The sequence below is a fragment of the Antechinus flavipes genome, chromosome 3, assembly GCF_016432865.1.
Source record: "Antechinus flavipes isolate AdamAnt ecotype Samford, QLD, Australia chromosome 3, AdamAnt_v2, whole genome shotgun sequence".
In the NCBI taxonomy this organism is placed as follows: Eukaryota; Metazoa; Chordata; class Mammalia; order Dasyuromorphia; family Dasyuridae; genus Antechinus; species Antechinus flavipes.
Window position 1 is genome coordinate 281,497,059 of NC_067400.1, and position 22,371 is coordinate 281,519,429.

General features: G+C 33.0%; 1 protein-coding gene across 3 annotated transcripts in view; it reads left to right on the plus strand.

Moving 5' to 3' along the window:
• APOO (apolipoprotein O) overlaps positions 1 to 22,371 on the plus strand; it is an 88,643-nt gene that overhangs the window by 56,453 nt on the left and 9,819 nt on the right. For 2 of the 3 annotated variants that reach the window (XM_051985106.1, XM_051985104.1), the window contains exons 7-9: positions 5,065 to 5,163; positions 12,382 to 12,453; positions 17,744 to 17,852. In XM_051985106.1, coding sequence (XP_051841066.1) covers positions 5,065 to 5,163; positions 12,382 to 12,423 — 141 coding nt within the window. In that variant the 3' untranslated portion in view covers positions 12,424 to 12,453; positions 17,744 to 17,852. Of the gene's footprint in view, positions 1 to 5,064; positions 5,164 to 12,381; positions 12,454 to 17,743; positions 17,853 to 22,371 lie in introns of those variants that run through there. The other variant, XM_051985105.1, reaches the window with a different exon arrangement.

The following is a 22,371-nucleotide window of genomic DNA, read 5'->3' on the forward strand; positions in this document are numbered from 1 at the left end:
TAGAAGAACTATGTCTTGTTTCAGACATTGTAATGAGAGGGGCTCTCTCTTCCCCTCTCCAAAACACCTGGACCTGACCCACCACCCTCAGTGTTTTATGACCATCATTTCCCTCTGCTGAGTGTCAGTTGATCAAAAAGCATATACTTACTGTCTACTGTGTGCCAGGTACTATGCTAAGCCCTGGGGTTACAAAGAAAAACAAAAGACATTACCTTAAAGAAGTTCATAATCTAAGGAAGGAGACAGCATGCAAATAAAGATGAATAAACAAGCTATATATATAGGAAAATTGGAGATAATCAACAGAGGAAAGGAGCTAGAATTTAGAAGGGTCAGGAAAGGTTCACACTCTTCTGGGGGAGACCACAAGCAAATAAATATGTACTACAAGCTATTTGCAGAATAAGTAGGAAATAAAAGAGGAAAAACACTAGAGCTGAGAAGGATTGGGAAAGGCTTTCTGTAGGAGATGGGATTTTGGCTGGGGCTTAAGGAAACTCAGGAATCAGAGATGAGAAAGGAGAACATTCAAGGCCTGGAGGACTGCCTAAAGAAATTGTGAAAGTCAAACAATCACAGTTCAAATAATTTAAATATTAAAACACCTACTTCTATGTGCCTTACACTGTGCTAAAGGCTGGGGATATAACTAAGAAAAAAGAAACAGTCCCTGCCACTGAAGAACTTACAATCAAATCTAATGAAGGAAAACCGTACACCAAAGAAAGGAGCTACTCAGGTATGCTGATGGAAAAGAGAGTTACTGCTAGGTTGTGAGCTCTCTGTAAAGGAAGGCTTTGGGGGGTAGTTTAATGTTCTGCCCTCTAAATTGAGGAGAGAAGCAACTGAGAATGAGTTGAGAAGATATAGTTTCAAAACTTGTATTTTCTATGTAATCTTTGTATAGCTTACTTGTTCTTGTTTGCATGTTATCTCCCCTGTTAGATTGTGAGCAGGAAGAAGGCAGGAACTTTATTAATTATATATCACTAGCTCATAGTATGGTGCCTGGCACTTTATAGGTACTTAATAAGTGCTTATTGACTGACTTAATCAGCAGAGATGATAACCTGAAAAGTCTGAAGTCTTGAATCACCTTAGTATTTTGCTCATAAACTTCAAAGAGGCCTTTAGATCAATCATTTAATACACATAGACAGTCTTTTGAGAGTTGCTATTGTCAAAAAATCCCATCACCCTGAAACTAAACTGGTGGTGAATCTCTCTGAGACTCTCTGCAAGGTTAGGTCTTGGACAACAAATACATAATCTTCTCTGGGCCCATACTCAGAACCTTTATTTTATTTTTTAAAATTATTATTATTATTGCTTTTTGTTTACATAACATATGCACAGGTAATTTTTCAGCATTGACCCTTGCAAAGTCTTCTGTTTCAAAATTTCCCCTCCTCCTTACCCCCTCCCCTAGATGGCAGGTAGTCCAATACATGTTAAATATATTAAAGTATATGTTCAATCCAATATATGTGTACATATTTATACACTTGCTGCACAAGAAAAATCGGATCTAGAAAGAAAGAAAAAACCTGAGAAGGAAAACAAAAATGCAAGCAAACAATAACAGAAAGAGTGAAAATGCTATATTGTGGTCCACACTCAGTTCCTATAGTTCTCTCTCTGGGTGTAGCTGACTCTCTTCATTACTGAACAATTGATACCCGTATGAATCATCTCATTGTTGGAAGAGAGCCACGTCCATCAGAGTTGATCATCATATAATCTTCTTGTTGCTGTGTATACTGATCTCCTGGTTCTGCTCATTTAACTTAGCAGCAGTTCATGTAAGTCTCTCAAGGCATCTCTAAAATCATCCTGTTGGTCATTTCTTACAAAACAATAATATTCCTTAACATTCATATACCACAATTTACTCAGCCATTCTCCAACTGATGGGCATCCACTCAGTTTCCAATTTCTTGCCACTACACAAAGAGCTGCCACAAACATTTTTGCACAGGTAGGGCCCTTTCCCTCCTTTAAGATCTCTTTAGGATATAAGCCCAGCACTGCTGGGTCAAAAGTTATGCACAATTTGATAACTTTTTGAGCATAGTTCCAAATTGCTCTCCAGATTGGTTAGATTTGTTCACAATTCCACCAGCAATGTATCAGTGTCCCAGTTTTCCTACATCTCCTCCAACATTCATCATTATTTTTTCCTGTCATTTTCGCCAATATTAGAGGTGTGGACTCAGAGCCTTTATACTTTAATAAAACATGCCAGAGTTTGTGTTCTGTCACTACCTTCACAAACTCAGAGACTCTTCCACACCAAGTGAGGCATTGACATCAAATTTCAGTAGAGGTATGAATTATAGATAAAAAAAAGCTCATTCTTTCATGATGAAATATCGTTTCTTTAGCTAACTTAGTTGGTGGGTAGTATATTCTTTATTACACTTATTTATTTTCATCATTTAATAAGAGTATTTATCTATAATAGTTCTCCAAAGACATGAAAGACTTTTTTTTAGAGCTACAGATTTTCATTTTAGCATTTATTTTGCTCAATCCTAAATCTGCTTGCCATTTAGCAATAAATAATACTTAAAGCCTCAGAAGTATCCGATGATATTATGCATTTTAATTATATTAATCCATGTCCTTATTGTTAACCCTCTTCTATGTCTCTCCTGGTGCATGTTTGCATATGAAAATTGTGTTTAGAATTTAGTATTAATATTCTGTATTTCAGATTTTGTTGCTTTTATAAAATTTAGATGTTTATATTCTTCTGACTAAAGAATATCTGGATTTGACTTCTTTATGGTGAAACATTTCATTATACTTTTACTTTATTAGGTCAGACATTTAGAAGATGCGATACTAAATTTGGTCCTATGAAGTGTTGAATAAATATTTTCTCAACCTTTTTTTCTTTGGAATATGTATCTATTTGGAGATGGAAGAGATATTTGGCCTGTAGAATTCTAATCAGATTCCTAAACAATTACTTTAGGTCCAAATTTATAAGAAATTCCTTATTTGATTTTTAAAAGTATACTTTTAAATAAATGTGCAAAATTCATGTGGATTATTTATTTAACTGACTTTTTAGAATGATTAGGTAAATTAGTTGAGTCCATAGAACAGAATAACTGTAACTATATGCAAAATGTTCTCTGAAATGAATATTAGAATTCCTTAAGGATGGGCAATTGAATTATTTGTTGTGACAGAATTTTTTTGGGGTAATATTTCTTTAATTATAATCATTTAGGAAAAGTTTAGCATGTTGTATATACCTTAATACAAATTTGAAGGAAGTTAACCATAGTCATATAAATGATCTTTCCAATATAGGGTTTTTTAGGTAGATGTTTATGAAATACAGCTGTCAGTTCGATTTAATAAGCATTTCTAATCCAAACTCGTTCTTCTCAAATTCAAAAAATAATATTCTTTTGCTATCCCTCTTTTCTAATCCCCACTCAAAATATAATTTATTTTTCATTTCAGATATAGGATTACATACACATATGGGGAGAGAATATTAAATTATTTTACCCGTTCAGTAAACTAACAAAAATGGTTTTATCTTTTCATCTTAAAATATTAATAAATTATTGTTATTTGGGGCTTATTTTTAAATAATAACTTTGGGATCATGATGACATTTTCAGATCAAATCACTGTTATATGATTTCTTTTTGTAGCTTAGACAAGCATTTAATCTAAAGAGTGTCTGTCTATTTCCTATTAGTGCCTATCACCCAGAATTATGTAATTTTGTAAAAAATTTATATTTATACATGTTATTCTCATCTCTAATACACTATAAGCTTCTAAGGGCAGGGATCATTTCATTTTTGTTCTTGAATTCCCAGGGCCTAGCATATAGCACTACTTAACAAATGCTTATTAGATACTTGGAGATAGTAAGAGTTGTTAAAGCATGCTTTTTCATAACCACCCAAAGTTTGAAAGTACTGCTAAGATTATGAAAAGTCTGGAAACTGTGCCCCATTAGGAGTAATTGGAGGAACCATGAAGAAACTAAGTATTTTTAATCTGGCAAAGAAAAATCTGGGGATGGGAAAAATGAGTCATGGCAGTGGGGGAAGGGAAGGAGAAAAAGATTATGCAAATATTTCCAAATATTTGAAGAATTATCAGGTGAAAGAGGAAGCAGTTTGGTGTCTCATTAGAGAGCAGAATGAGGACAAATCAGAACAAGTTAGAAGACAGGTTTCAACTTGATATAAGAAAAAAACTTTAAAACTATTTGAATTGTTCAAAAATGAGATGGTTATGAAATAGTAAGCTCTTTGTCGTTAGAATTATTTAAAGAGAGTAAATAATTATGTTATGTATGTTATATAGAATATTATAGCATTGTGTGGAAAGTTGGACTAAAAAGACCTTTAATGAGGGGCAGCTGGATGGCCCAGTGGATAGAGCAGCAGCCCTGAAGTCAGGAGGATCTGAGCTCAAATCTGGTCTCAGACACTTAACACTTCCTAGCTGTGTGACCCTGGGCAAGTCACTTAACCCCAATTGCCTCAGCAAAAAGAAAAAGAAAAAAAAAGACATTCAATGATTTTAGGGGGCCTTAAAAATTAAGTAGTTCTTCTAATAAGTTTTTTTTTTTTTTTAAGATCATCTCCTTACTAAAAAGAAAAAAAAAAAAGTATTGCTGGGTGTAATCTTCTAGTTTTTTGTTTAGTTTTTTTTTTTTTTTTTTTTTAATGGGACAGGTGTGGAATTAGAAGATAGCAATGGAGTAGAAATGATTGGTGTGCCTAAATTTTTGGTATTTTCCATTTATTTATTGCAAATAAAGTTTTTAAATATTTGCAATTGGTGACAGGCTTCCCTTGTCATCTTTTTTTACTCTTTGAATCATTCTTATTATCCTAATTTTTACTTACTTGACACTTTTTTAATGTGTATGTATTTAATGTATCTCTATGAGATATGTGAAGATAATGATTTTTAAAAAAACTTTTAATAAAAAATGGGGAAAATCATTATTATTTAATATTACCTTTGTTTTATATTTATATTGCTTTTATATTAATCTTCAACTTTTGTTTCAAGGTCAATGGGGAGAAATTGTATGATTGGGGCCTGCGAGTATTCATAATCCTAGAAGATGTGTGGAAAACATACTTTCAAACGGATGCAAACCAGGAGAAGGTAAGAAATGACTGTTTCATAATTTATTAATAAAAAATTAATCTCTTTGTTCAGAGTTTCAAAAAAGAATATAACACTTGATATCCTTATACTTCTGGTGGGAATTGGAAAGAGTGTGACTAAATGAAAAACTGCTTTAACATTAGGACATTCTCAGGAATCCTGAATTAGTGATGTCTTTATGTCCTGCTATGATCTCACTCTCAGTTTTTACTTTTTTGTATTTATGATTTGTAAGAATCATAATTCATCTGTTACTGCTTTTAGTTATTATGTACAAAGCTATTTCCAGAAATGAACTCCATTCCCCTGGACTACAAGGAAGTGTGCCCATGGAAGAATACTTTATGTAATATTCCTTATAAAACTGGCAAAAGAAATAAGGGGGGATTCCTCCCACCTCTTCTAAAAGGGAAACCCTATATTGTAACACATCTACATCCAAACAACTCCCAATTTCACATCCTGGTCATGAGGATGACATAGTTACAATGTTTTGTGAACAATATGTGTACATGTACATATGTATGTATGCAAAATTCTTGTTTGTATGTATAAAAATCCTATGCAGGATGTGTATGTATATACATATATGTGTACTTATTTCTATTTATCATAGATGACTCTTTTTCTTTGACCTGGGATGCTATCTGGCAACTTTCATAGGGAGAAAACTATATACTGAGCTCATATTAAACATAGTTTTCTTTGTGGCCCAGCATCCACAGAAGTATAAAAGATTGCTGCTGTGATCTGCCTCTGAGAAGGGTGAACAGGGGACAGAGTAATTTGCTACACAGGAGAATGCAGATCTAGCTTTCATTAAGTTCATAAGCAGACATTCTTTATTACAGATAGAGGGAAAAGAAGCTTCATTGTTGACACCAAAATCTTTACAATAAGCTGTTTTCCAAAAAAGCATTCAGATGTATAATAACAATTAAGATTTTGAAGTCATTAATAAAGTCCCAAATCCTTCCCTCTTGTCCACATATATAATTTCTTGTACCATTTCAGTGAAGTACTTTATTGACTTTTGGCCCTGCTTGGATTTAAGCAGTAATTGTTTGAGGGCCTGTTGGAATGAATTCTTGAAGTAAGAAATTCTAACTATATCAGGTTTCATTTGACAACCCCTTCTGAAATACTAAACACCTGAAGATAAAAGCCTTTTATTTCTATATATTTTATTTTTGCTATTTTGTTTTTCCATTTTAAAAATCCCAGCTAATCTGTACTGTTGGATAGTACAGAAGATTTGTAAATAAGAAAACTTCAGAAACTAGGAAATCTAAGGAAATTTGGAAAATGGGATTAAATTACATTCAGGAGTCTTCATTTTATAGGATAAATATGAACAGATAAGTACCAGAAAGCAATAACATACTTCTCCTCTTGGTAACAGAGGCAGAACTTTGTCTGCCTTGAGTAATTCATATATTGCAACAGAACTGGTTTCTGTTAACCATTTGCATAAATTATATATAAAATTTACTCATATTCTGATCTGAACCTTTTAAAAAAAATTATATGTAGGCTCTTTTTGGGGAGGCTTTTCTTCCTTTTTCTTTCCTCTTCCTTTTTTGTATACAATGGAAATTTAAATGAGTCTTAAAATGTATACTGCCAAAGCCCACTTTTATAATTTTTCCTTTCTCTTAATGCTGCATGTAGACTGTTGCTAAAATAGTACTAATTAAATGCATGAAGATTCCAAGAATATGGATCTTGATTTATGGATGGGAGGTGCTTTGCTGTATAAGGTCTTGTAAGTTAGTATTTTGGTCCATTTTATCAAAGGCTTTTTTATAATCAACAAACAAACTCAATTTGATTTTATATTCTTTACCCATTTGAGCTAATTGTGAAGCAGTAAAAGATATGGTCCATTGTTAAATATTATTTACCATAATTTTGTTATTACTAATACCTTGATGTTCTCTAGGTCAGCTTTTTTTTTTTTTTAATATAGATAAATACTAAATTTTTGAGACTTTTTTCCCCTTTATATCTTGTTCTCCTTCAGATACCTTGGATTATTGGTCCATCAATGCCTTCACAATTAAATCATCCCATGTACAGGGTCTCTTCTGTATATACACACTTGGTCCTATTTGGCTATTTTTTTCATGTATGTTCTCTTTAATCTCATTTCTACCTCCCTTGCATCATCCTTTGCACCTTGCAAATTTGGTTATTCCATTCTCCTTGTTGAGGAAATCATTTAGTTAAAGTGGCTTTTACAGATCTTTTCCAATTTTTTCTTTTGTTTATAGTCTGTCCATTTTCATCCTTAGAAGTCCTATCTTTCCATATTTCCTTTAAACTAGTTTTATTCTCCATTGCTTTTCTGTGCTTTACAAGACCATACTGACTATAATTGTCCATCATCCTTTATAAAATCTAAAGATAAATTTATATTTTAACCCAGAATTCCCCAGCCATGTCTTTCTACTTGGCATGTAAGTCAGTCAGATGACCAAAGCACTTTTTCTGTACTCTTCTGGTAACCTTGTAGCAGTTAATTTATTTTGATTAAATTTTAGTCATTGTTGATGTCAATTCTGTCACTATTTTCCCATTTTTGCTTTTCAGTTACTTTCACAAATAGTTTCAAGGTTCAGTCATTTTAATTGCACTTTTCTTTTTCTCATTTTTGTTTTTATTGAGTTTTGGTTTTATTTTGATAAAGCTTATTTTTGCTCTGTCAATTCAGTGATCTGATTATACATAGATAGTTACCTCAAAGATAACTCATATTGAAACATCTTTTCCATATATTGGTGGAAGAGCTCTCTTTGTACAGAATCTACCATTTTTTTTTTTTAAATAAGGTATTCATGATCTGGTGGTTTGAGATTTTTAAAAAATTGGCAAGTCTTTGATTTCTCTCATTTCTTTTTCCTGAATCATATTTGCATATGTGTTTTCTATCCAGTCTCACTTTTTCATTGAATTCACATAGCATCAGAGTGAATATTGATTTGATTTGATTGAAGAATCTTATCAAGTTCTTCATAGAACTTCTCTGATGGCTCATCCAATGTTCCCATATAAAGTTGCAACTATTTTCATGGTGGTTTTTTAGCAAATATTTTTCATCAGTACTGTAATATGTGATAATCTAATGTCCTATAAAATGTGTTTACTGAAACTTTTAGATGTATGGTAAAACATACTCCCCCAATTCCTTTCTTCATTGTTCCAAATAATACCTATGAGCCATTCTCCCATTAAATTTCCTTATTTCTACTGGCTTTCATTATAGCAAAAATGGTTAAAATTGATATGATTTAGCTCTTCTAAAAAAATAGGCACTTGTTGATCACTGGTCAAGGATCTCAGATTTAGATGATTGAAAGTAAAATTGGCATTTGTTGTCTCTCCAAAAATTGTGTGAATCTAACCATTTTCTAGTCCTTTTATCACTACTCTGCTGCCACACCAAATAAGCATAACTGAGGGCAATTTTATTTTATTTTTTAATATTTAGCTACATTTTATTTTTCCCTAGCTACATGTTAGAACAATTTTTTTAACATTTTTAAGAAAAGTTTTGAGTTCCAACTTTTCTCCCTCCTTCCCAAGATGGTAAGCAATCACATATAAGTTATACACATGCAATCATGTAAAACTTTTCCATATTAGTCATTTCTTACAAGAAGACTCAAATAAAAGAAAAAGAATAAAAGAAAAAGAAAAATGGCATGCATCAGTATATATTTAAACAATATCAATTCTTTCTCTTAGAGTCAGATAGTGTGCTAAGTTATTAAGCCTTTGGGACTGTCTTAGATCATTATATTGCTGAAAATAGCTAAGTCATTCATAGTTCTTTATCTTAGAATATTGCTGTTACTATGTGCAACATTTTCCTGGTTTTGTTTGCTTTATTTTGTGTCAGTTCATGTAAGTGTCTTTCCACATTTTTCTGAAATCACGTGCTTGTCATTTCTTATAGCACAATAGTATTCTATCATAATTATATGCCACAGCTTATTTAACCTTTCCCCAATTGATATGCATCCTCTCAATTTTCAATTTTTAGCCACTATAAAAAGAGCTGCTATAAATGTTTTTGTATAAATAAGGTCCTTTTCTCTTTTCATAATATCTTTGAGATATAGACCGAGCAATGGTATTTCTGGATCAAAGGCTATATGCATAGTTTTATATCCTTTGAACATAGTTCCAAATTATTCTTCAAAATTATTAAGTCAATTCACAATTCTACCAATAGTGCATTAGTGTGCCGGTTTTTCCACATGCCCTCCAACATTTATCATCTTTTCCTGTCATATTAGTTATTTGGATTTGTATAAAGTAATACCTCATAGTTGTTTTAATTTGCTTCTTTTTTTAATCAGTAGTGATTCAGAGCACTTTTTAATATGATTAGAGGTAGCTTTGATTTCTTTGTCTGAGAACTGCCTGTTCACATCCTTTGACCATTTATCAGTTGGGGTTGAGGGCAATTTAAAATTTTTCTTTCCTTCATTTACATGAAAGCATTTCATCATTAGTGGCTACCCTATTGATGACATGTCTCTTAATGTTCAGCTAGATTGGTCCTCCAGAACGTCCTCATGATGTGATGACAGCTCTCCCATGTTCGAAGGGCTCTGAGTTTGGCCCTCAAAACTCTGTTTTCTGATGACTAAACTAGTCCACATTACAGGCAACAAAACTGAAAGGTTTTGGTCACTCATATTTTCTTCCAATCCTCATTTCCTAAGAATAAATGCGGAAAATTATCCTACATGCTTAATGTATTTCTTATTGAAATGCCTTGTTTGCTGTAGTGTAGACATAACTAAGACAAATTGGAAAGCAAAATTAAATCTATACAGAAGATCACTTACCATGAAAAGTTACATTTAAGAAAGATATTAGAAACTGGTTTTATGCATAAGTGATTGTATCATATGGAAATGCAGAAATTACAGTGACAAGTTTCTGGCTAGACCAGGCAGTTATCCTTGGAAGTCTAAATAGTCTTAAGTGTTCCTAACAAGAGTTGTTTTCTTAAATCAGAAGTGTGTTTTCCTGTGGTTGTTTTCTAGGTTTAAACCAGAGCCCTAGAAATGAAAAGGCTGGTGGACAGTTCATTTGAAAGACTGACATACTTCCATGACTACTAATATTTCAGCAATGATCATGTTATATTGAGAATGCTGAAAACATTATTCAAAAATAATTTGGACCACCATTATCTTAGAGATAAGCTTCAATTTGTACTTTACTTTTTCAGGCTGTTCCTATCCTTTCTCACAACCAATTATTTTTCCCGGTCTTCTTAATTCTTATATGTTTCTATAATATTGATAAAACCCAACAGTATATTAGCACGTAATCAGTTTCTTGTCCTGTGTAGCATCCAAGCCCTAAAACTGCATAAAAATCTTTCCCTGTAGTTACCAAACCAATACTCCTGTCATTCCCTCCGGCTCCTCTGTTCTTGAGTATGGCTCATGAATTTAGTCTTGAGAATGGAACAGCTAAATGGTCAGGAAGGAAGTCAAGGATCCTCTTCCATAGTCCTGTTGTGATTAACATACTAGTGTTGGTGATCATTAAGTATAGTAGATTTAGAACTAGGAAGGGTTCTTAGAGATCAGAGTTCAGCCCCTTATTTTGCAGATGAGGTAACTGAAACTGAGAGCTAAGTGATATATGCAAGATTATTAGATTAGTTGAACACTATTTTTCCAACCAAAGTATATGGGGAAGTGGATAGATACATTTTCAGCTTCCTTTTGAATTATACTTTAAAATGTCAAGTGTTTTCTCTGTTACTCTTGCAGTTACATGTTATTGGTGCCAAAGTCACCAGAGCCTTACTTGATGCATTGTCCAAACAGGGAAGAGGGGAAGTGTGACTAGATATGGGGAACAATGCACAAATCACTTCCCGAGTATGTGTGGGGAAGGGAAGGGGCGGAGGGTGGGGGGAGAGGCTTCCTTCCCTCCTCATCATTCCCATATCCTGTGTTTCACTTTAACATTGGTGAGAATTTTCTATTCAAAAAACAACAAAGCCTTGTATTTATCTCTGAAATCCCTGGCTTATATGTGTAGTGGAGTAGACCCTAGTAAGTACTCTGGGAACCTTCTCAAGGCTCCAGCTGCCATTCAGACTTGGTCATTTTCCTAAGTCAGGCTCCTGGAGAGTCAACCTGATGTACTAACTGGATAGTCAAGGGACCTGATACTGATTACCAGCTCTGATATTTCCCAGCAGTGTAACTCTCTGAGCCTGAGTTTCTTATTCAATAAAGATGAGGGTGATAATGCAATCTTGAGGAAAATCCTTGTACCCCTAAAGTTCTACATTAAGTGTAAGTTATGATAATGCTGATGATGATTCATAAAAGATCCAAGATTCTAAACTAAACCAGAGTCCCTTATGGTTTCCTGAAATAATCTGAAAGCTGTTGTGGACCTAGAACCTTTACAGTGAGTGGATCTAGGGACATCCCTTTGACTGGTTATAGGATAGAACATATTCAGATTAAACTCTTTACATCTCAGAAATCTTTATAACTTCTCTCAGTTAAGGTGTATAAGTAGAGAATGTGATTTCAAGGTCATAATTAGGGGGAGAGAAGGAGGTATCATGATGTGATTTGCAGATGGGAAAACCCTGAATGTATTAGAAGTATGAATAGGGTAAAATACTAATTGTCGAGAAAAGCTAATGAGATTCTAGACTAGCAAATTGACAAATGTAGTTTTTCAGAATTGCAAACTAAATGAAAATAAAAAGGCTTTGGCCTTCAGGAACATGAACTTTTTCCTCCATACTACACACATGTTTTATGTGTGATGCATTATTGTTGGCTACAGTTGAGTCCGTCTCTCAGTTAAAAGTAATTTTCCCAGATCACATTTCTTTCATGGTATGCTCTAATTATGTTTTCCAGGACTAGGGAGAGGCACAATGGGTGTGGTTCAGTTATAACCTGTTTAAGGGGAAAAGTCAAGGTGTAGTCCTGTATAGAGGTTTTTCAGGATTAGTAAAAGCTATGCACTATTATACAGATACTTTAAAAAGCTAACCTAGTAAGTGAAGCCTGTAAATAACAATTTACTTTTTTTTTTTAATAGAAGAAATGTTCTTACAATACTTAAGATTTGTTTTTAAGTCAGATTTTGAATCTTGGTTCTTTGCTGAACTTGCTTAGTCTCTGCATTGATTCTATATTTTTGTTTTATAAGGTTGAAGATGTGAAGCAGTCATCTAAACAAAGAAATAAATAGAATGGTTCTACTGCTGCCCATTTTCAACAGGTAAACAAAAGACTTTTGTGTATATTTTTTGCTAACTATAATCTTTTTCTTTCTTCCTTCCTTCCTTCCTTCCTTCCTTCCTTCCTTCCTTCCTTCCTTCCTTCCTTCCTTCCTTCCTTCCTTCCTTCCCTCCTTCCCTCCTTCCCTCCCTCCATTGGAGTTAAGTGATTTGACTAGGGTCACACATCTTAGGAAGTGTGACCAAAATCTGAGACCAGATTTGAACTCAGGTCCTCCTGACTTCAGGGCTGGCGCTCTATCTACAGCGACACCTAGCTGCCCCTGCTAACTATAATCTTAGCCAATTTTAAAGAATTTGTTTACAACTATTCCAGGTTGATAGGGAAAATTGGGAGATGGGGTAATGTTCTAGCCAATTTGTATGTAATTCTTATGCTCAAATGATAGAAATTACTTAACTAAATTTGTTTTTCTTGGCAAGCTTAAATAGCATTGTTGATTTTAGTTTGCCTATTTTACTTAATAAAAAAGTAATCATTTGGGATGATAACTTTGAACACATGATACTTTAACTTTTGTGATTATTTATAATGTGCCCTTGAGAAATTCAAGACTGCTGATACTAAGTGAAATGAGCAGAACCAAGAGATCATGTTACACAGCAACAACATTACATAATGATCAATTCTGATGGACATGACTCTCTTCAACAATGAAATGATTCAGACCAGTTCCAATGATCTTGTGATGAAGAGAGCCATCTACACCCAGAGAAGAGGAGTATAGGAATTAGTTCACAGCATAGCATTTTCACTCTTGTTGTTGTTTGCTTGCATTTTATTTTCTTTCTCATTTTTTTTCTGTTCTGATTTTTCTTGTGCAGCAAGATAATTGTATAAGTATGTATGCATATATTGGATTTAGCATGTATTTTTACCATGTTTAACATATGTTGGATTATTTGCCATCTAGGGGAGGGAAAACTGGAACACAAGGTTTTATGAGGTTTAATGTTGAAAAATTACCTATGTATATATTTTGAAAATAAAAAGCTTTAATAAAAAAAATAAAGTTTTTTGTAACACTTAAAAAAAAGAAATTCAATTCAGGTATAAGTAGTTATAGGTTTAGATTTTAGTTATCATAAAACAATCAATAAAAGAAAAACAATTGATTAGGAAAATATTTATGGCCAATATAATATAATATAATAGATATGAATTTGATATAATTATATACAAGGAACTCTTTAATAAAAATTTACCAAGGCAAAACTCTTCACTCATAATAGATACGTATGTAAGGTATTTACAAAAGAATAAATGCAAATTGTTAACAAACACTTGGAGAATGTTCAGTCTCAGTAATAGAATTAAGCATTAAAATAACTCAAAGTACTATTTCACACCCATAAAATTGACAAAAACCAATTAAAGTCAATGAAATTGAATTTTGGTGTAGTTGTGAAGAAACAGGTTCACATTTTTATCACTGCTGCTAAATTTGCAAGATAGTAAAATGAAAGCATTTATCCAATTTTTTTAAAATAACTTTTTATTGACAGAATCCATGCCAGGGTAATTTTTACAGCATTATCCCTTGCACTCACTTCTGTTCCGATTTTTCCCCTCCCTTCCTCCACCCCCTCCCCCAGATGGCAAGCAGTCCTTTATATGTTAAATAGGTTACAATATATCCTAGATACAATATATGTGTGCAGAACCGAACAGTTCTCTTGTTGCACAGGGAAAATTGGATTCAGAAGGTATAAATAACCCGGGAAGAAAAATAAAAATGCAAGCAGTTTATATTCATTTCCCAGTGTTCTTTCTTTGGGTGTAGCTGCTTCTGTCCATCTTTGATCAATTAAAACTGAATTAGCTCTCTTTTTTGAGGAGATCCACTTCCATCAGAATACATCCTCAAACAGTATTGTTGTTGAGATATATAATGATCTCCTGGTTCTGCTCATTTCAGTGAGCATGAGTTCACGTAAGTCTCCCCAGTCCTCTCTGTATTCATCCTGCTGGTTATTTCTTACAGAACAATAATATTCCATAACATTCATATACCACAATTTACTCAACCATTCTCCAATTGATGGACATCCATTCATTTTTCAGCTTCTAGCCACTACAAACAGGGCTGCCACAAACATTTTGGCACATACAGGTCCCTTTCCCTTCTTTAGTATCTTTTTGGGGTATAAGCCCAGTAGTAACACTGCTGGATCAAAGGGTATGCAGAGTTTGATAACTTTTTGAGCATAGTTCCAAATTGCTCTCCAGAATGACTGGATGTGTTCACAATTCCACCAACAATTTATCAGTGTCCCCGTTTTCCCACATCCCCTCCAACATTATCTTTCCCTGTCATTCTAGCCAATCTGACAGGTGTGTAGTGGTATCTCAGAGTTGTCTTAATTTGCATTTCTCTGATTAATAATGATTTGGAGCATATTTTCATATGGCTATAAATAGTTTTAATTTCTTCATCTGAGAATTGTCTGTTCACATCCTTTGACCATTTATCAATTGGAGAATGGCTTGATTTCTTATAAATTAGAGTCAGTTCTTTATATATTTTGGAAATGAGGCCTTTATCAAAACCTTTGACTGTAAAAATGTTTTCCCAGTTTATTGTTTCCCTTCTAATCTTGTCTGCATTAGTTTTGTTTGTACAAAAACTTTTCAATTTGATATAATCAACATTTTCTATTTTGTGGTCAATAGTGATCTCTAGTTCTTCTTTGGTCACAAATTCCTTCCTCTTCCACAGGTCTGAGAAGTAAACTATCCTATGCTTTTCCAATTTATTTTTAATCTCATTCTTTATGCCTAGGTCATGAATCCATTTTGACCTTATCTTGGTGTACGGTGTTAAGTGTGGGTCAATGCCTAGTTTCTGTCATATTAATTTCCAATTTTCCCAGCAATTTTTGTTAAGTAAGCATTTATCCAATTAAAGTTATCAAAATTACCATGCCATTTGGCCTAATAATTCTCTTGTTGGGAATATTATCAAAATATTATCAAAAACAGAACAAAAAAGTAACTATGTAGTTAAAGATTTTTATAACATTATTTGTTACTAAAAAAAGAAATTTAGATTCAATTTAAATCTAATAATAGAGGAGTTGTTAAATTTTTGTGTGTTGATGTATTAGAATAATAGGACAAAACAATCTCAAGGGAACTTTATGAAAAATGAAAAAAAGTAGAAACAGAACAATCAGTCCTGCCAACTGACTGCATAAAAGAAAAAGCAAATGAGATTGAATGGACAAAGAAATTTATTAGATGCTTAAGGGGAGTGACTAAAAAGTTTTTTATAATTTATGCATTAAATGTCATATGTTAAAATATAAATAATTACAAAGCAATCTTACTTGATTATATTGCTGATTACTGTTATGCCTGTAGTACATTTTAAAAGAGAAAGGTAATATAGCCATAATTATTCCCATTTTACAAATAGGTAAGCTGAGGATAAATAGGTCAGGTTTAAAGAAATCAACAGTATTTTCTTTATGTGCTGATCAGTAACCATGCAAAAGTTTTTTTGTTTTTGTTTTTGTTTTGTTTTTAATCTACTGAATCCCTTGTAGGCAGCTGATGGTCCAGTAGATAGAATGCTGGGCCTTCAATGTGGAGTTCAAATGTGGCCTCAGACTAAATAGTTATATGACCCCAGACAAGTCACTCAACTTCTACATGCCTCAGTTTGCTCAACTATAAAAAGAGAATAATAGTAGCATCTACTTCAGAGGATTGCTGTGAGAATCAAATAAAATGATATATGTAAAATGCTTAGCACAGTTCCTGACAAAAATAGAGTCTTTAAAACATTTTTTTTTTCTTTTTTATCATTATGAACTTGACAAACATGGGCACTATACTATAGAAAACAGAAAAAGACACTGAATATGAAATAATGACTCTCCATTATGTACAACTTGGTTTTTGAAATTTTTATATGGTAGTTCCAAAACTGCTTAATTATGTCCCCCCTGTGAACGTTCTTCTGTTTCCTTATGTCAAATAATAGACTCTTAATAAATTATTTGCCCCTTTCCTATGCGATAGTTTATGCTGAATACATGTCAACCACACTAGTTATTAACATTATTCTATCTGTGCACATAATGTCATATGATTTACAGATAGTTACAAAGGTATGTTGAGATTTTGCTTTAAATATCTAGTATTTTTTGTACTTTGAAATCTTTAAGTAGATGTTTCTAATACAAAACTTATAATTACATAGGACATGCAGATTGTTTGCTTAGCACAGCTATAGAAGATAACAAAATTTGTTTAAAAAATAATTTTGTCAATTGGAATGTTGAATATTTTTAAAAAGACATTAGCACTATTTCCCCCAAGTTATTACTATGTGGATTTTATAGTTGTATATTTTTTCCCACAAGTTATTACTATATAGAAAATAACTACAGAAAGTTTTGAAGCACTCAGCAACTTCCAGTATAGTAAATGGCACAATAGAACCATATGATGAACTTAAAAAAAAGTGACTGTCATCTTCTGCAATAAAAAGGATTAAAGAGCAATATTGTTTTTAAGAAGACTTATTTTCCCTTTTATTTTTCCTACTCTTTGAAGTCATAGTCCCTTTTGAGAATCATATCTGGCTATATTTTAGTTTAGAAATGCTCAGAAATCATTTCTTTAGAACTTTAAAGAAAACATGCTTTTTTGGGTTTTTTTTTACATTCAGTTGTATGAAACCTTTCCATAATGCCCTGAACTATAGCCTCATTTCACTCTACATGTAATTTCTATTCACTTAAGAGGAAGGTCCAGAAGAGATTCATAAGGTATCATAAGATGAGATATTGATTAGAGTCTAGATATTTGCTGTACTAGATATAGCTAATGAATAGTCTGTAACATTTCTCTATTCCTCAATTTAAAAAAAAAAACTTTATGAAGTAAACTAATATAGAGAATTTTTTTTTTTTTTTTGTTATAACATCTTCTGGGTTGTGTGTATGTGTCTTTAAATAAATGAACGTATTTTTTTGTGTGAGATCAAAAAAAAAATCAGAAGTATGCTAAATGAGCTTTAGCTTTTCTGAGCTTCAGCTTTTCATATGTAAAGAGAGGATAATTGCCCTTTTCCTGGTTTAGAATACATTAGTCTTGTAGTAACAGCATTGTTTTTCCTTTATTCCATAGTTTCTCTAATTATTTAAATATGAAGCATCTATTTAAAAAAACACCCTCAATTTTTATAATAGCCATTGTTTTTTGGAACTAGTTTTGCTCATGTTTTTCTTGTTTTCCTTCTCTCTCTCTCTTTTTTCTAGATGTACTCCAAAGACTCCATGCAGAAACCAGTATTTAGAGCAGATAAAGAAAGATGCCAGAGATGTTGATATTGAATGCAATAAAGTATCTTTCTTTTTCATGAAAAAACTACACTTGTCCTCTTTGTTATCTCTGGTGATGCCATATATCTGAATGTACTGGTTTGATATTCTTCTACCTAGAGAGATAATTTATAAGTCCCTGAACTCCTTGTACTTTTGTTGCTACTCATGTACATAATTAAAATTCAAGTAAATACAAAGTAAATTGTTTTTCCTCTCCTGATTTTTCTATTAGAAAATTTGAGGGGTTTTATTTTATTTTCTTTATTTTCAGGAAGCAGTGAACAAGTCTTAAATTTGACAATCTTTTCTGACAGGAATAGCTTAAGACACACATAAATAGTGTCCAGGTCTTTTTCTGACATGATCAGAAGATTTGCATATGAAAACAATCATGATGATGCTATGTTTTGTCCAAGATTCCCTTCCATTTTATACAAATCTTCTGCCTCATTAGTGCTACTGAGAGATATAAAATGAAGTATCTCTGTGTTCCCTTCCTGCAGATGCATGGGAAGATGGTCATTTATGTTTGTTCTTTTTTGTCTGAATGCACAGCTCATTTGCAAATGCAAGTTTTGTGTTGGTGGGAACAGCTATAGCATCATCTGGGACTCTTAACCATTCTCAATCAGACAGGAAGACCAAACTATGACACAAAAGGATTGCTGAAAGATTTCCATGATTTTAAATGGAGTTAAAAATAGATCCCCTTTTGTAGTGTTAATTTTCATTTTAATTCCTGATTTTTCTGCTTTTTGATACCAGTTGGTAAAATATCAATACTTAATGCCATGTACAGTTTTAGATTAAATACTATACTTGCTAATTATTTCCAAATCAAAATACCCAGAATACCAGGAATTTTGCCAACTTCATTAGCATCTTAAAGAGTTGGTACAAATTGGCCCTTAAAATATTCTCACTTGTCGCTTAGCATTTCCTTTTCATTTAGTTTCTTTGAAGCAGAAATATTTTTACATCATCATAAAACTATTTATTCATGTAATTTATAAAGACTTTATTGTAAGCCTCATATCTAAAGTTTGTATTAAAGTGTATTAAAGTAGTGCCAAATTTATACTATTATGCACACATTGTTCTTTTAGAGTGCTCTTGAAGAAAATGAATAAATATTATTTTTAGGTTACATTTTTCTTAAACCCATAGAATTATAAATCTTTTGTGTAGACACAAAATCATCTAGTATATCACCTCGGCATAAAGCAGACATGTAAACCAGAGGAACATCTTCACAATTTAAAAAATGATAGAGACTTCCAAAAAAGGAGATTCCATAAATTTGTTTACTGTCATGAAATTTTTCGTTATTTTTCATTGAAATTCCTAATACTATTAAACATTTCTTCTATTTCTGTTAACATTGGAGATCCTCAGGATCCACTCGTAAATGATAAAACAGTCATACTCTGTCACTTTTTTTTTTTTCTTTAACATCCTCCAGGTTCTTCTTATTCCTCTTGAAGTTTTGGAACATGGTGTTCTAGTAATCTAATCAGTTCTTAGTACAACAAAGAATCACTTCCTGTAGATCTGTGGCAATTTTTTTTTTAACTTAATAGTTTTTATTCGCCAATTACAATGTAAAAATAGTTTTCAACATTCATTTTTGTAAGATTTTGAGCTCCATTATTTTCTCTCTCTCTCTCTCCATCCCTTCCTTACTCCCCAAGACAGCAAGCAATCTAATATGGGCAATACATGTACAATCATGTTAGACATTTCTAAATCAGTTATGTTGTGAGAGAAAACTCAGAACAAAAGAGAAAAACCATGAGAAAGAACAGAACAAAAAATCGTGAAAACAGTATGCTTCTATCTGTATTCAGACTCCATAGTTCTTTCTCTGGATGTGGTCAGCATTTCCCATCACAAATCTCTTAGAATTATCTTGAGTATTGCATTGCTGAGAATTAAGACTCTCATAGTTGCTTACTGCACAATGTTGCTGTTACTATATACAATGTTCTCCTAGTTCTGCTCACTTTAGGCAACATCATTTCATTTCAGTTTTTTTAGATTCATGGCATAATTCTTGACTATATATTTTTATAATTAATTTTACATCTTGTTTTAATTCCATACTCCCCTACTTTATATACAATTTAACAAGTATTTATTGCATACTTTGGTACTATGTTGGTATTATGAGGAATACAGCAGGAAAGTGTAAAGGGAAATAAAATTAAGGAGGCTCAATGCACATATCCCCTCTTCAGCATTTTAAGTAATGGTTATCTGACCTCCATTCTTTACATATTAAAAGAACAGTTTGTTAATCCAAATGAATTAGTGAAACAAGCCCTATGCTCTCTTGGACCATAGTCTCTAGCTCTCTGCATAGATGATGAACAGAGGCTGGAATTCCTGGTACCTCAACTCTAAAAAGATAATTACTTGTGGTCTATGGTGGCCATATATACATAGTAGTATGTGACTACAGTGTACATATGATTATAGCTGGAGCCTTCAGAATTTCCTACTCAGCAATTGCTCCACATAAAATCTTATGTATAAAAATCTGATGGAAGAGTCACAGGAGTCTGGAAGAAGAATTTGGTGTTCTGAAAGAACCCTGACCCAGAAGGCTCATCAACTGTGCAAAATGGAAAAGAAAAGTCATTAGATTCTATATCTATGATTTCATAGATCTTTGGATCTTTCCATAGTGGTGTATTATTGAAAACATATTCTTCCGACTTTTATCTGTGCTCAAAGTTTTCTCTAGCTTTAAAAATCATACATGTAGGTAACAATGTTACAAGTTCAATAATTTCCCCATGATTTTTCAAAGACAAAAGGACTAAGCTGGGTTCAAAAAGAAAAACAAGGTATCCGCATTCTTGTCTTCATAGATATTTAGATTTGTGTTGGACAAATAGTCTTCAATCTATTTTTTAGTGAAAAATTCCCATTTAAGTCCTAAGAAAGGAACCTCAGTACTTCATTTCCTATAGACACATCCTCCATTAAAATATCACAACCTTTCCTTTACTTGGTAAATAGGACCTTTTTAAATTCCTGTGGCCAGCCCTCAGGAGATAAGTTTCTCTATAATGATCTGATACTTAGACTAGTTTCTCAGTTGATTCAGCCCATTCAACATTTTCACCTTGACAGGAATTGTCTTGCTTTCGTTGCCAGCAAAGTCTCAAAGTTTTTACCAGATTTTCCCCTTTTGGTCTGATTTTTTTCTTGAACACATGACAAGTATGGAAAGATGTTTAAAACCCTCCAAAGTAGATGCTATTGTTATTCCCATTTTATAGTTGAGCTAACCGGCAGGCAGAAGTTCAGTGACTTGTCTATAGGATCACATAACTTTTTAGTATCTGAGGCTCAGGTTTTCCTTATTGAAGACCCAGCACTTTCTATTGCGCCATCAGCTTCCTAGAAGACATTCAACAGATTCAAAACAAAACAAAAAAATCTGTGCATCTACAAGAACTAAGAATATATGTATATGAGCTTGATTCTTTTCTTCCCACACTTTAGTAGACTGCTTTGAGGGGCATATGAATTCAATTCTATAGACTCACCTGAGCAAAAGCAATGCAACTTATTTTCTACTTTTGTTCTTTTTTATCTTCATAACTCTATACATTTAAGCAGTTAACCTATCTAATTCCCTTCTATTTACCACTTTTGGGATTTCTCCTCATCATCTGGTAATTACATTGGAGCTGTTTGCACTGGACACTGCCTTGTTGGGTTAAAAAACTTGTATTCTCCCCAACTGTAATCCTGATTGCTTTTCTGTTGGTTGATCATGTAATCTCTTTGCATGTGATTACTTTTAGGCTGATTGATCACATCAGAGTCCTGACCTTCTAAAGACTCTCTGGGTGTAACCTCAGCTGCTATCATGCTCCACCTGTCTTTTGATTGATATCTTGGAGCTGGGCTCTGCCTCTTATTTCTTTAGGTCAATCTATATTCAGAGGCCCAGTGAAAGCCTCAGTTACATTTTGGACATGGGGTTTTGGGTTTTATTTTCTCACCCTGTCTTCTCACTCTATCTCCATATCTACAATGAACTCTAAGATGTCCAACTTTTCCACACTCAAAACATTGACGAGTTTCTCTAGAAGTCCCTTGCCAAGAGGAACCCTGTTCTTCCATATTCATCATAGTTTGGGCATAATAAGCATTTGTGCCCACTGTGGCACAGCATCTTATGATCTCCTCTAAAGGAGCATCTAGTCCCCATATAATTCTTTTGCAAACCTCATTGGCATTTTCCTTAGCCAGATGTCTGGTGATTATTTCTGTAGTAACATTATTTCCAATGGTTCTTATTACAGCTGTTTGCAAATGTCCCACAAAATCTGCAAAAGGTTCATTGGAATCTTGCTCTATTTTTGTGAAAGCTTTACTTCCATCTTTCTGTCCAGGGAGAGAATTCCAAGCTTTTATTGCAGCCTTAGAAATTTGCTCATATACTGTTATGGGATAATAAATCTGTTCTGAACTCTCTGCATACTGACCTTCACCAGCTAGTTGGTCAAAAGCTATTTGTCCAATAGCTCCTGTTTGCCTATTGC